Source organism: Dermacentor andersoni, chromosome 1, assembly GCF_023375885.2.
Source record: "Dermacentor andersoni chromosome 1, qqDerAnde1_hic_scaffold, whole genome shotgun sequence".
In the NCBI taxonomy this organism is placed as follows: Eukaryota; Metazoa; Arthropoda; class Arachnida; order Ixodida; family Ixodidae; genus Dermacentor; species Dermacentor andersoni.
In genome coordinates this window covers 121,038,879-121,051,950 of record NC_092814.1, presented here as the reverse complement: position 1 = coordinate 121,051,950, position 13,072 = coordinate 121,038,879, and the positions used below count along the sequence as shown (strand labels likewise).

At 42.0% G+C, this 13,072-nt stretch overlaps 1 protein-coding gene and 1 long non-coding RNA gene across 3 annotated transcripts in view; one reads left to right on the top strand and one right to left on the bottom strand.

Annotated features, from left to right (window-relative positions):
• Positions 1-11,544, bottom strand: part of LOC129380575 (uncharacterized) — a 31,911-nt gene extending 20,367 nt beyond the window's left edge. Inside the window, exons 1-2 of the long non-coding RNA XR_011893188.1 lie at positions 11,181-11,544; positions 5,406-5,497 (exon numbers count right to left, since the gene is read on the bottom strand). This is a non-coding gene — a long non-coding RNA (uncharacterized lncRNA). The remainder of the gene's footprint in view (positions 1-5,405; positions 5,498-11,180) is intronic.
• LOC126544037 (type 2 phosphatidylinositol 4,5-bisphosphate 4-phosphatase-like) overlaps positions 1-13,072 on the top strand; it is a 98,539-nt gene that overhangs the window by 12,270 nt on the left and 73,197 nt on the right. For both annotated transcript variants that reach the window (XR_008608710.2, XM_050191225.3), the window contains one exon: positions 10,402-10,556. Coding sequence is in view for 1 of the 2 variants with exons in the window: in XM_050191225.3 (XP_050047182.1) it covers positions 10,402-10,556 (155 nt within the window). In the remaining variant the exon portion in view is untranslated. The remainder of the gene's footprint in view (positions 1-10,401; positions 10,557-13,072) is intronic.

Genomic DNA, 13,072 nt, shown 5'->3' with positions numbered 1-13,072 from the left:
CTGGAGGATGACGTACACATGCTCGTGCGCCTACATACATGTGTTTCGGCTGTGACGTCAATCGTGGTGACACAGACTTCGAGAATTATTCGAGGCAACATCTGTTATTTGTGTAATCTGTTGCTTGAATAGATGAATTAAAGTTTAGAGAAATAATAAGACACAAACTGAACGTCCATGTGTTTTTGTTTTACTTTGCACCACAGCAAGACAGATGTACTTCCGTCTTGTCTGCTTGTTCCCACGTTGTGCAGTCACACGTGCAGACACCGAAACTATTTCTTTTTCTATCGTGTTCTAGTGCGGGATCATGCTCTGTGATCTGCTTGTGTCTGCCTCAGTATTCGTATAGCACTGACTTATACCTCTAGTCAGGTAGCATGCAAAATTGTGCGCTGCACAGAACAAGACAATCGCAACAGCTCACACGGGACGGCGTCAGCGGTAATGTGCCGCACCGTAAAAAAAAACAAGGAGAAAAAATAAATAAATGGAGGGGCCTGTGATGTATGTGTCACGCGATCGTCGAGGTGTGGTATGGGAGAACGCAGGCAAGAAATTTCGCTTGCGGAGGCTAGACAGGGCAAGTGGGAGAGTGTCTTGCTTGGCAGTGGAGCTCAGCTCCTGAAATCATGAGTTCACAGCACTGAAATATTTCTATCTTGGCTCTTAATGAGCCAATTTCAAAAATTATTATGGGAGAATGCTCCCTAGAGGACATGTAACAACTTCCAGCGTATAACCAAAATTTTCTATGGGGCCTGGTGAAGGATTCATTAGAAAATAAATTTATATATATATATATATCGGTGAACATGACATGTATCAAGTGCAGAATAAAACCATTAAGAGGATGATCACTACCGTGTAATTATCACTAGGTCACTACCATGTAAGGAATTCCAAAGGTCAAGTGTTCTGGGATAAAAACTGTGTATCTAAACATGATATGAATGGAATGTTTTCAGATTAAGCTCGTGATAACTTCTGGTAGAAGTTCCGCTAGCGTTGTTAAGTGTGTACTGCTTGATAGTTAAAAGGAAGAATTAATGATAATGTGAAAAAATGTTAGAGTCCACATTGCGTCAGGCCAAGAGTGCGGTCAAGTTCTAGGAAGGAAGAGCAGCAGAGGGTGAGAAGCTGCGGTCGTATCTGTGGCACATGAAGCATAATAATTTTTCCTGCAAGAACTCCATTTCATTATCACTCATCACACTGGTTTAAGGGGCACCAAACAGCAGAGGCATACTCAAGTATTGTTTGGATAAACGTATAATACAATTGTAGCTTCATATCTTGAAGAGCAGCAGAAAGCGTGCGCTTTACATATCCAACTTTTCGAAGTGCTTTGCTAGTTACCATATGTACAGCTAACCCACTCTTAGGGGAAAACATGTGAGCACACAGCCGTGCTCCACGATGTTCCAGATGCCTCCTCCGAGAGAACTATTTGCGCAAGTGCATTCAGAGCCAAAGACAGTGCGTGCGGCGCGTCATCTGCAACTCAGTGGTTCACGCGAAACCTCGCCTGATACTGGTGCCATAAATTTGCTTGCATTGTGGTCAGACTTGTGGACATAGCAGAAAAAAAGGTAACTAAGTACAATTACTTCATTCAGTAATGTAATTTATTACAGTTACCGATTACTACCCCTGAAAGTAATTAAGGAATTACTCAATTACCCCCCCCCCCCCCCCCATCCCCATTTTCATTATGTCCTCTGCAGTCCTTCATACATTGCTTTCTGCACATTTAGGAATTTCGTTGGCCATCCCCCCTCATTATTGTTGTGAAGACATCAGCACCAACACTGATGATAACCTGCTCGAGTAGGAGAAAGAGAGGGAGACAGAAGTTACCCAGTTCACTTGATGTGCGCACTGATGGCTAGGGTGAAGCTGTGACATATACGGATCTTGCTAAAATATTGTGGTTACTCGGCATCTGGGTCCTCTATGAAGTGCCACACTACATTGTTGCTGGGACTTGGAGAAGACGCTCCTGGTTGGGCCAGTGAAACTTCAAAGAAGCACCTCAAGGAACACGAATGAAAGTGCAATTTGCCATTTTAGTATAAGTGCTGAGAGCAAACAAAATCTGAAATATACAAAATATGCACCTAGCTCCCAACTTTTGTAAGTCAGATGACGCTAAAAAATTTTGAAGATTTATTGGTGTAAATACTAGCCATAGTGATGCCCATGCTATGCAAGAAAGCAGTAGCTTCACATATGTGAAAATGAGTTAGTTACCCGCCGTGGTTGCTCAGTGGCTATGGTGTTGGGCTGCTGAATCCCGGCCATGGCGGCCGCATTTCGATGGGGGCGAAATGCAAAAACACCCGTGTGCTTAGATTTAGGTGCACGTTAAAGAACCCCAGGTGGTCGAAATTTCCGGAGCCCTCCACTACGGCGTGCCTCATAATCAGAAAGTGGTTTTGGCACGTAAAACTCCATAATTTTTAAAATGGGTTAGTTCCTATTACACAGGGAGCATTTGTTTTTACTTAATGCAGTAGGCACCTGGTTCGTTCTTCACTGCATTCTTTGCTCGCAAAGCAGTGGTAGTTAGGTCAGGGAGCATGCAGAAGAAGCTTCCTTATACTTTATTATTGCATTTGATCAGCCTTTCTGTGCAAGCTAAGCGGTCTAGTGTGCATTCAACTGGTGCTGAAGCCTACAAGCACTTTGTTTAGTTCATGTACAGTGCTGTTCAGTAATGTGGAGTGCTACACAATATTGTACAGTAATGAATAAGGACACTTGCACAGGAGGTGTTCAAAATTTAAGAGTTTAGAACTGCTAGTCAAGCTTCGGTCGAAGGTTTTTCTGAAATCAACTGCTCTTGTGTGAGCAAGAACCTCACACAGCGGAAAGGATTGCTCGTAATAATTTGTACATACGCTGTGGGAACGCTGATGGATTCAAGCAACTCACAGTGGGGAAAATAAAGTTGCACTTGGTATTAGTCGAACACTATTACCAAAATGACACACACTTATGAGCATCTACAGTTGTTTGAGACATCGTTAAAACAGCCGGGACTTATCGGAACATTATACAACCAGAGAGAAGCTTCTTGTTTTCATTGCTGTTGTCATTTAAAACTTTGGTGCCAAGTTGACCAAATTGCGAATTTTGTGTCGTTATCTTGAGTAGAGTGCTAGCAAGCACTGAAGGCTAGCTTCGTTGTTACCTCCAATTGAAGTTTTACTTTTCCTGACTACCCAATTGAGATTGGCTGAGTAGGTAGAGTATACTCAGCCAGGAAAGACAGCCAGAGACTGGACATACAAAGAAAAGGAGCGATACAACACATGGCACGAAAAGTTCATGCTGTACTATGTGCCTTATACCCCTGACACACGGGCAAAACTAAAGTCCTTTCCAGTAAACCCCTTTTGCTACTCTGAAGGACCCTTTGCAGAAAGCAGTTGCGCCGATGACACACGGCACCGTACTGAACTTCTTTATGTAGTTCCTCAGATGAACGCCGCAAGAAAAATAGCGCTGACTGTTAAAGCCACAAGAGAGAAAACATTCTTAAAAAGCTGCGTATTTAATTACACTTAGCTACTGTAGAACCTAAAAATATATATTTTTCATTGTTGATGGCTAATAATGCTTATAGTCGTTTATTTTATTCGCATTTTTGCGTTGTTAGCAGCCATTTAACTTGGTCCAGCAACTATGTGCAGCCGGTGTTTTGCTGTGCGTGCTGTTTATTCTGGTGATGCCCACGTTTCTGTCGTCCTTTTTCACGTCTTTTTTGTCCCTTCCTTTGTGCGCGCAGGCGTAACGCGTTTCATTCAATATGTTATTCCAACAACTGTGGTTTCTTCTGGGTATTTCCTGCGGGCGCTGATTGTTCAGTCTCCATCTCGCGATGTGAACACACCATATGCGCGCAGCAAACGACGACAACACTGCCAGAATTCAACATGGTGGCACTAGCGACGTTATGCGAGCGTTTGAGAGTATAGCTAGAGGAAATCTTCACTATTCGACAAATTGTATTACCGCTAACAATTAAAATGTTTTCGCAAGGTAAAAAAAAATACCTATGGGCACCGTAGTTGTGTGGCAGGTTTCCTTCTATTGACGAATTGTGCACGCTGTGTGCGAGAGTAACTCCTTTTCCGCTCGAAAAGTAGTTGCACGATCTCCTTTCCCGAAAAAGAACTTTGCCATAAAGGAGATACTCCTTTGTCGTGTGTCACTGCACTTGAACGCCTTTCCGGTAGATGTCCCCTTACCTAAAGGACTTTAGAGTGCCCGTGTGTCAGGGGTATGAGCTCCTCTGTCTTTCAGGGCCCCTTTAATGTCAACTAGGGGTGCGATCTTGTACACGTTCCAAAATATAACAGAGGTGGTCCGTTCCACCGAGCCGCACATGATTGGTCAATTTGAACCATGACGAATGCCATGACTTCAATTGTAACGTGATATCTGCTGTCAATCATTCTGTGTCGTCTGCAATCGGACGAACGCAATGGAACGGACTGCCTATTTCGTGATGTAAAGAATGGACCGCCTCCGTTCAATTTTGGAACGCATACAAGATCGCACCCTAGAATACCGGATATCCCTATTTGCTCTCCGATCTACACCACTCTCTTCCTGTCTCTTACTGTTACACCTAACATTTTTAATTCCATCACTCTTTGCATGGTCCTTAACTTGTTCTCGAACTTCTTTGTTAACCTGCAAGTTTCTGCCCCACATGTTAGCATCGGTAGAATGCATTGATTGTATACCTTTCTTTTCAATGATAGTGGTAAGCTTTGAGTCAGGTTCTGACAATGTCTGCCATATGCACTCCAACCCATTTTTATTCTTCTGTATGTGCCCTTCTCATGATCAGGGTCCCCTGTGAGTAATTGACCTAGATAAACATACTCCTGCACAGACTCTAGAGGCTGACTGGTGATGATGGTTCTTGTTCCCTTGCCTGGCTATTGAACATTACCTTTGTCTTCTGCATATTAAGTTTCAAGCCTTTCTCGGTTAACCTCAGTTATTTGTTGCAAATCATCCCCAGTGTTGTTAACAGGACAATGTCATCTACAAACCGAAGGTTGTTGAGATATTCGCCGTTGATCTTCACTCCTAAGCCTTCCCAGTCTAATAGCTGGAATACTTCTAAGCATGCAGTGACTAGCATTGGAGAGATTGTGTCTCTTTGCCTGCCCCTTTTTTTATTCGGTAATTTTCTACTCATGGAGAAACAAGGTAGCTATGGAAACTTTGTAGATGTTTCCTAAGATATTTATGTATGCCTCCTGTACTCCTTCATTACATAATGCCTCTATGACAGCTGGTATCTCTACTGAATCAAATGCCTTTTCATAATCTATGAATGCCGTATAGAGAGTTTGATTGTACTCTGCAGATTTCTCAATTACCTGATTAAGGACATGGACGTGATCCATTGTAGAATATCCCTTCATGAAGCCAGCCTGTTCTCTTGGTTGATTGAAGTCGTGTCACCCTGATTCTGTTGGAAATAATCTTGGTGAATATTTTATACAGTACTAAAAACAAGCTAATGGGCCTATAATTCAATTCTTTAATGTCTCCCTTCTTATGGATTAGTATAATGTTGGCATTCTTCCAGCTCTCTAATATGTTTGAAGTCGTGAGGCATTGCGTATAAAGGGCCGCAAGCTTTTCAAACGTAATATCATCTCCTCCTTGTTGAATTAAATCAACGGTTATTCCATCTCCTACAGCCGCTTTACCCTGGGACATGTCTTGCAAGGCCCTTCTAACTTCATCTATAATTTTGAATATCACCAACTTCCCTCTTGTTTATCAGCTTTGACAGTTCAATGATTCTCTCTCATATCTCTTTTCTTGGTTAGGTCATTTGTTAGTTGGGAGAGCTTACTTACTGGTTGCTTTGGTGTCTTGACCCCCACTTGAATTGTTGCTTTTGAAATCAACCTAGTTAGGGTTTCATTCATTACCTCTATGTTATCTTCATCATTCTGTTTTAAAGCTGCATATTTGTTCGTGAGCACCAGCCTAAATTCGTCTGCTTTTACCCTTACTCCATCTAGGTTAGCCTGTTCCTTCTTGACTAATTTTGCTCTTCCGCTCTTCAAACAGAGCAATCCTAGACCTCACTAACTTATGATCACTGCCCTTTACCCTAACACTTCTACATACTGCACTATGCTCTGACCATAATGTACATTAAAAACAGTGCCAAGGTATTTATTCACATACTCTCTATTTAGATCAATTATTGAATGAATAGTCAAACTATGATGGGGATCAGCTGTTGGTGAAGGACATTACTACTGTTTTGGTGAAATTAATGCTCATTTGCCAGGTTCACATCAGGTGCAGAACATGCTGAATGACTAATCAAGCCTCTGGTGGTCATCTGGGGATCTGATTTCATCATATAGCACACAGTCGTCGTCGTATGGATGGACCTGGGAAGCTATATTGCCTATTTGCAAGGTCACTTATATAGGCAGGAAATTACTAATAAAGGGCCATGAACCAAGCCCTGTGGGATGCCAGACGATACACTAACGGTGTAGGAGTTTGCAGAATTAAAGCTAATGTATTGTGAGCAATTTTTTAGGATGCTAGAAATCCAGTCTGTTCGTTGAGGATTGTTAAGGATATCACTGAGTTATATGTACAAAAACTGAAGCTTATAGAGGGTAGGTTCAGAAATTAATGAGACTGAGTCTAGAAAGCTCATTTAATGGACACTTTGGAAAAAAGTGAGCGCCTTCTGCCGTAGGCATGAGGAAGCGTTCGGGGCGCTGGGTGCGAGAGTATTTGTGTGGCAAACATTCCCCATCGTCGCCTTGTTGCTACCTCTGCTATCAAGTTTGATAGCGTGAAATCACGCCTGTGTTGTTTATTTAGCCATCTTACGTCGTGTCAAAACGACGGAGGAAAACTGCATTCCATTTTCTTTTTTGGGCTCGGTATAGACTTGTGACTTGGCGTTGCTCGATCGCCAGCAACCAGGTGTGGAGCTCCCTGCACTCAACAACTGTGATCGTGCATCAGGCCCATTGTGGTTGGGAATTTAAAGAAGAGTGGTATGTGCAAAATGTTATGCTCACTCTGAGCGCCAGTGACCCACAAGTGGGTCTTGTTCGGGCAGCTTGCACCTGCCCCCATTGGATTTGACGTCTGTAGACTCACTCTTGCTTTTCCCTTCCTGCAGTGTTGTAGAAGCTGAACTATATGCATTACAATGCACATAGTGCTGTGCAAACTGTTACATGTATGTATTAAAACAAAGCTAAAATGAAACCCAGGAATGAACTGGAGGGGCTTGAGTAGGCGCTATAACTCATACAACCTGTTGCATCGTCGGCTGTCGAAGCAGGCTGCATTCCGTCGGCAAGCCTTTGCTTCATATCGCTCACTTCTCGCACTTCGAGTGGCAGCATAGAATGATCGCGGACTTAGTGCCATATTTTCCAACAGATAGCATTTATGTCATAACTTGTCGCATCAAGTAACCAATCTATCTGCTATCGAAAGCATAGCGACATGCGAGATGGTATGACATGATTTTCAAAATAATCGTTACCAAATACGGCCTCTGATTTTAATTTCCACTCGCAATAAAAACACGTGTGTTAGCTGGCATGCGCATTGTTTACGCTTGCGAGACGCCGGCGGAGCGAGCCCGCGCGTTCAGAGCTATGAGCGTATACACCGAGCGCCAGAGCGTGCTCTGAAACCTCTAACCAATGCCGTTGCGTGTATGCCACACTGAAATCCTACTTTGCTGTCATTAAGGACACATGCCTCTTTATCCATGCTATGACAGTGCCGCTGCACTGTAGCCTGACAAGAAGTTTGGGTGTATGTGCAAACAGTTAGCACGTAGAGCGGGTAGAAAAGTTTGAAGGCTGGCCTAAAATTGAAGAAGGGCAAATATTAATACAAATGACTCATTACAGGCCAAAATTCGTGACGTATACCTGTTATAAAGCGCTCGCTGCAAATCTGAATCCCTGAGTGCTTATTTGGTTACCACACTGAGCTGTCCACATTCAACCGCTTTACGGCATTCACCCATGACACTATTTTTTAATGGATACCGCTACTTGGACAGAAACAACCGGAAAACAAAAACAACATTATTGTTTGCACAATAATTCGTAGATTCATACACGATGCAGTGCGCTGGCATAGCATTCAGAAACTTGGACATGGGAGCTTGCCTGAGTGTGCCGGAATGTGCAGCCAGGTGGGGAGTGGTCTGCTAGCTTTCCAACCACATAGGGGGCGCTCGCGAGAGGTGTGCTCGCGCATGCGCAGCAACTTTTTTTCAAAGTGTCTATTGAAGAAGTGTTTACGTAGATTGAATATTATTAAAAATAACACATTTGAGCATCACTACACCATTGCTAATGGTCCTGCCATGCGTCATAATAGCTGGCCTGGAAGTCTCAATCTGGGATTTCTTTCTGAGCATTTGTCATGACAGCCTGCATGTTTTCAACACTCCCAAAAATTTACCTTTTCAACCTCGATATCGAGCAAAAAAATAAAAAATTGACCTGGTCCCCAGCCTGGACCTGGCCAGGCCTTAGTGAGGTTGCAGTGTTACCATAGTTAGCTTCACCATAACCTGCATCATGTATCTTTGATCGACACTGCACTGCATCTTGACCCATGACACAATACGCAAATGCCTGTCCACGTTGCAGGCGATTCACTCCATAAAGGCTCTGAGAAAACTGAGCTGCGTTGGATCATTAACTTAGCACTTCACATAAACTGCAGTGATTGAAGTACTGTGCCGCGAAGGAAATGCAGTATGAAATTGTTTATCGCAGCTATTGTGCTACACCTGCTCCGACACACACCTGCTCAGCATATTCGAGCAGACTTCAAAATTGGGAAAAGCTTTTGCTGCAAAAATAAATCGCCAGCTGTACGAAGAAAACGCCTCATTTTGTGCTGTGTTGTTCTTTGCTGAAATAGTACCTACTTAAAATAATCCAATGGTTGTTGCCGTAGGGAAACTTCGTGTTCACCCATGCCTTCCGTTGTGAAGCCTGATGCGCATCGTGCATTGTCACGCACTCGTCACGAAGTGTGTGATGTGTGCAATTTTGTAAGTTTGGAGCTTTCTGCCTACACTGTTTTGTCCATTAAGAGCACAAGAGTAGTATAGGCGAGTTCGCGGTAGTTTCCGGCGAATTGACCGTGGACCTAATCTCCACTATACCGCGGCCGGCAGTTTGGCGCGTGTGCGTGATCACATGTCCAGTTGCCGAATAGGTATCTGGTACAAACATACAGATGAACGTGCATACATTCCGCCACATCTTGTCGCCTGCCGCTCCGTTGGCCGACTGGCGCCTACGTTTTGTCATGGCCATGTTCTGCTAGGCCTAATCAGTGCCTCTTCATCAGGATCCTGTGGGGAACGTTGTGATTTGGGGCAGAGTCAATGAAAATCTCTTAGTGGCAGCCATATGGCATTCTAAAATCACGTTCAACTTTGTCGGAACTGAAGTATGTGAGCATGTCTCGGGCAGGGCCCTGGACCACCCTCCCTTTTTGAATCCTCCAGTGTCTATGCCTAAAGAATGCAGCAGTTCCGTGAGAAAATCAAAATGATCGGAGCAGGTATGAAAAATCAATCGGCAATGGACGTATTGCAATAGGACTCGTACTTCAGTTAGTTGGCTGAAACGTGCTTTTTTTTTTTTTTTCATTTATTGATGCCTATTTGTCACTATGCACTTCCGTGGCACATTATTTCTTGCTACTACAAGTGCTAGATATTTGTAGTTGCTTCATGATCTGTCAGTGGTATCCACACGCCTTTGATTAGTTACATTAGCTACATTTGTTTATTTTGATGCCGACATACTCAATTGAGAAATGCATCTTTAAGAATAACCACTTCCTTTTTCTGATAATTTGACAAAGGTACTTTCATGGAGCAGAATGAGAAGTGAAAATTGTTCGAATTTATCTTTTTGCACTGCATTAGCTTTTCAAATGTTATCCTGAAATACTTTGTGTGTGTGTCTGTGTGTCTGTTTCTTTAAATACACACGGTTGATTTGTGGTTACTTCATGCATTTTTGTTAAGTCTAGTTGTTTTGCATTATAGTGGCTAAATTAAGCTGAAAATGAATTGTGTTATATATTAATATCACTTGCTCATGGGCTAGCTGTTCTGCCCCTTTGAACTAGCATGTAGTGGAAAATGTAATACATACAGAAGAAAAGGATGGGACAAGTACTACTCTCCAAAAAGTTAGCTTTAAGCGCATCACTTACCCTGTCTCTTTTGTGTACTATGTTTCCACTGGACATGTTATTTCTGAAACTTGCAAATAATATCCGCATGATACAACACCTTTATGTGTAATTCAATATGGTTTATTTCAGCACCGTCTACAAGAGACTCCCCACCTCCACCATATGATGTTGTCAGTTTTGCACCATCTAGAGTAAAGGTGTGCGATGTGTGCAGCTACCAGATTGACATATTAAAGCATGCCAATGACTATGTGGTTACATGCCCTCGCTGCAACGAACTTACAGTAAGTCGGCCCATTATTTGCATGAATTTACTTTTAGGTATCACCAAGTCCTAAAGAAGCCACCTTCACCATTATACCACTGAATACCATTCACCAAGTCCTTAAGAAACCACATTCATACCTCATTATATGTCTCTGTACTAAGCGTTTCACGGTAGTTGTAAACTTGTGTTCCTAAAGGCGGAAACTAGCATAGTATTACTGGAGACCATCTTATGTAAGTATATTTGTGTTCTGAAAGTAATCATATATATACACACAGAACATAGTCATAGTGTCTATTTGCTGTGCTCACATTTTCGACTCCTGGCCGTGGTGGCAACATCACGCTCCCAATTTATTTTGACACTCTCGGTATCCAAACTTACTTGGAGACCTTTCAATGCAGCATCCTTTATAACTGCTGGTGTAAACTTTATACATAAAAGGTGGTACTCATACTTGTTGCCTTATTTCAATAATTCCTACTGGAGAGGCCATGCTCAGTGATTTGGGAGGAACTTTGTCATAAAAGGGTTCTTGGATACTAAAAAAATGCTACACAATATAAACATGGTATTTGTTTGTATTCATATCACACAGTATGCATTGCAAAGTGCTGTATTTTAGGATATTCAAACATACCGCACTTTGGAAGATCAGTTCTGTGAAAATCCACAAGTTGGAGGTATCTTCACGAAAAAATTGTCATCCACCTGAGAGAGTTGCACGAAGCTTTGATATTTGCAAATTTTCTCATTTTGATTTTTGCACACCCCTAGAATGTACGTAGTGTACAGCATACAGCAATTCTATTCTTTCAGGGCAGGCATTGAAAGTGTAGACCCAAGACAAGAAGTATTCTTTGCTTTATTCACAGTTCTGGTGATATGCTTTGGCTAGAAAAGATAATAAAGTGTATGCCAAGATAATTTATGTTTTCCCATATCCCTTATACAGAAAATGTTCACGAAGTAGGAACTGGGTGTATCTAGTTTTTTGTGAAACGAACGTAATTTCATTTTGTGATAACTAAAGCTGTACTCCAAAAATAGCATCAGAAGAAAACATTGCTCATGTTTGACTGGAGGATTTTCGGGTTATTTCTAAAATTTTTTCACATTATTGCTCAACCATGGGGTATCCCATGACATTTAGGGTCCAATTAAGACCAATCAGTGTTTAGATTCCATTGGTGCCTCTAGAAACACTAAATAACCAGTTGATTATTGTTGATCTAGCCAGCTAATCTTTTTGTTCCAAATATGTGCGAATGGGTCAAACAGTGAAACTGAGGTGGGACTGTCAATACTAATTAAACATGCAATTAGCTAGAAGTGAATTTTTGCATCAGACTTTCTTGGCATTTTACTGCAAAAAGTGGGGTGCCAATCACACACGGAAGGTACTACAGTAATAGAAAAGAGCAATGGCCGAACCACACAGGAAATAACAGAAACAGTTTAAATCTTACGGCTCGGTGATGATCGTGTCAGTGTGTCTTCTGGCACTGACCCAAGAAAAAAATCCGGGCCACGGCGGCTGCATTTCGATGGGGGCAAAATGAAAAGACGCCCGTGTATTGTGCAACAGGGGCACGATAAAGATCCCCAGGTAGTCAAAATTGATCCGGAGTCCCCTGCTAGGGGCGTGCCTCGTATTAAAATCATGGTTTTGGCACGTAAAGCCCCACAATTTGGTTTGTGGGGTTTTACAACAACAACCAACAAGAAACAGTGAAGAACACTCAAACCATAAGTGGTTTGGGTGTTTTTCACTGTTTCTTGTTGGTCTTTTGGCTTCACCAGTACATGTGTCATCAAATGATTTCTAGTGTAAATGTCTCTGCAGTGTTCAATAGAATTCAGTAGGGAAGTTCAGTACTTGTCCTTGTTGTGTTTTTCACCCCATTAGGTTTTGCACTGGTATAACAGCATGAGCTAAATCTATAGAATATGTAGCAACACTCATTGCCTATTGTTACAGTCATGCTCACGATCATATTGCAAAGCAATTTGCAACTGAATGATATTCTGCAATTCCTAAATGTAGGAAAAGAAACATGGAGAGGAAAGGTTAAAAAATGTTGGTTCATTTCATCAATACACACAGTGCTATTTGGAAGTCAGTCTGACTGTCCTGGCTTGTAAATAAATTTTTAAAAAGTTGAAGGTAACCACAGTTCCTGCATGGTTGTCTTACCAAATGCACTTTAAGTGGCTAATGGAGCATATGGAAGAGCCCTTTTCCATGGCAGGCAGTTTCCAATTAGTGTGGTAAATTTGTATGTTTGCCTGTAATTCAAATATTTCAATAAATTGAATAATAAGTTATTTGACTAGATACCTCAGTTCAAAACATAAGTATTTAATTTGTATTTGAAATTGATATCTTTGCATATATTAAAAATAGCAAAAAGCAAATTCCAAAACAAAAGAACTTCCTTTTCTTCTGGTGTGCATAACAAGAAAGGCCATGGACTTCCATGCGAGGCAACATTAGTTAACGGAGTGGCTACCAACAATGGTTGCTTGTTG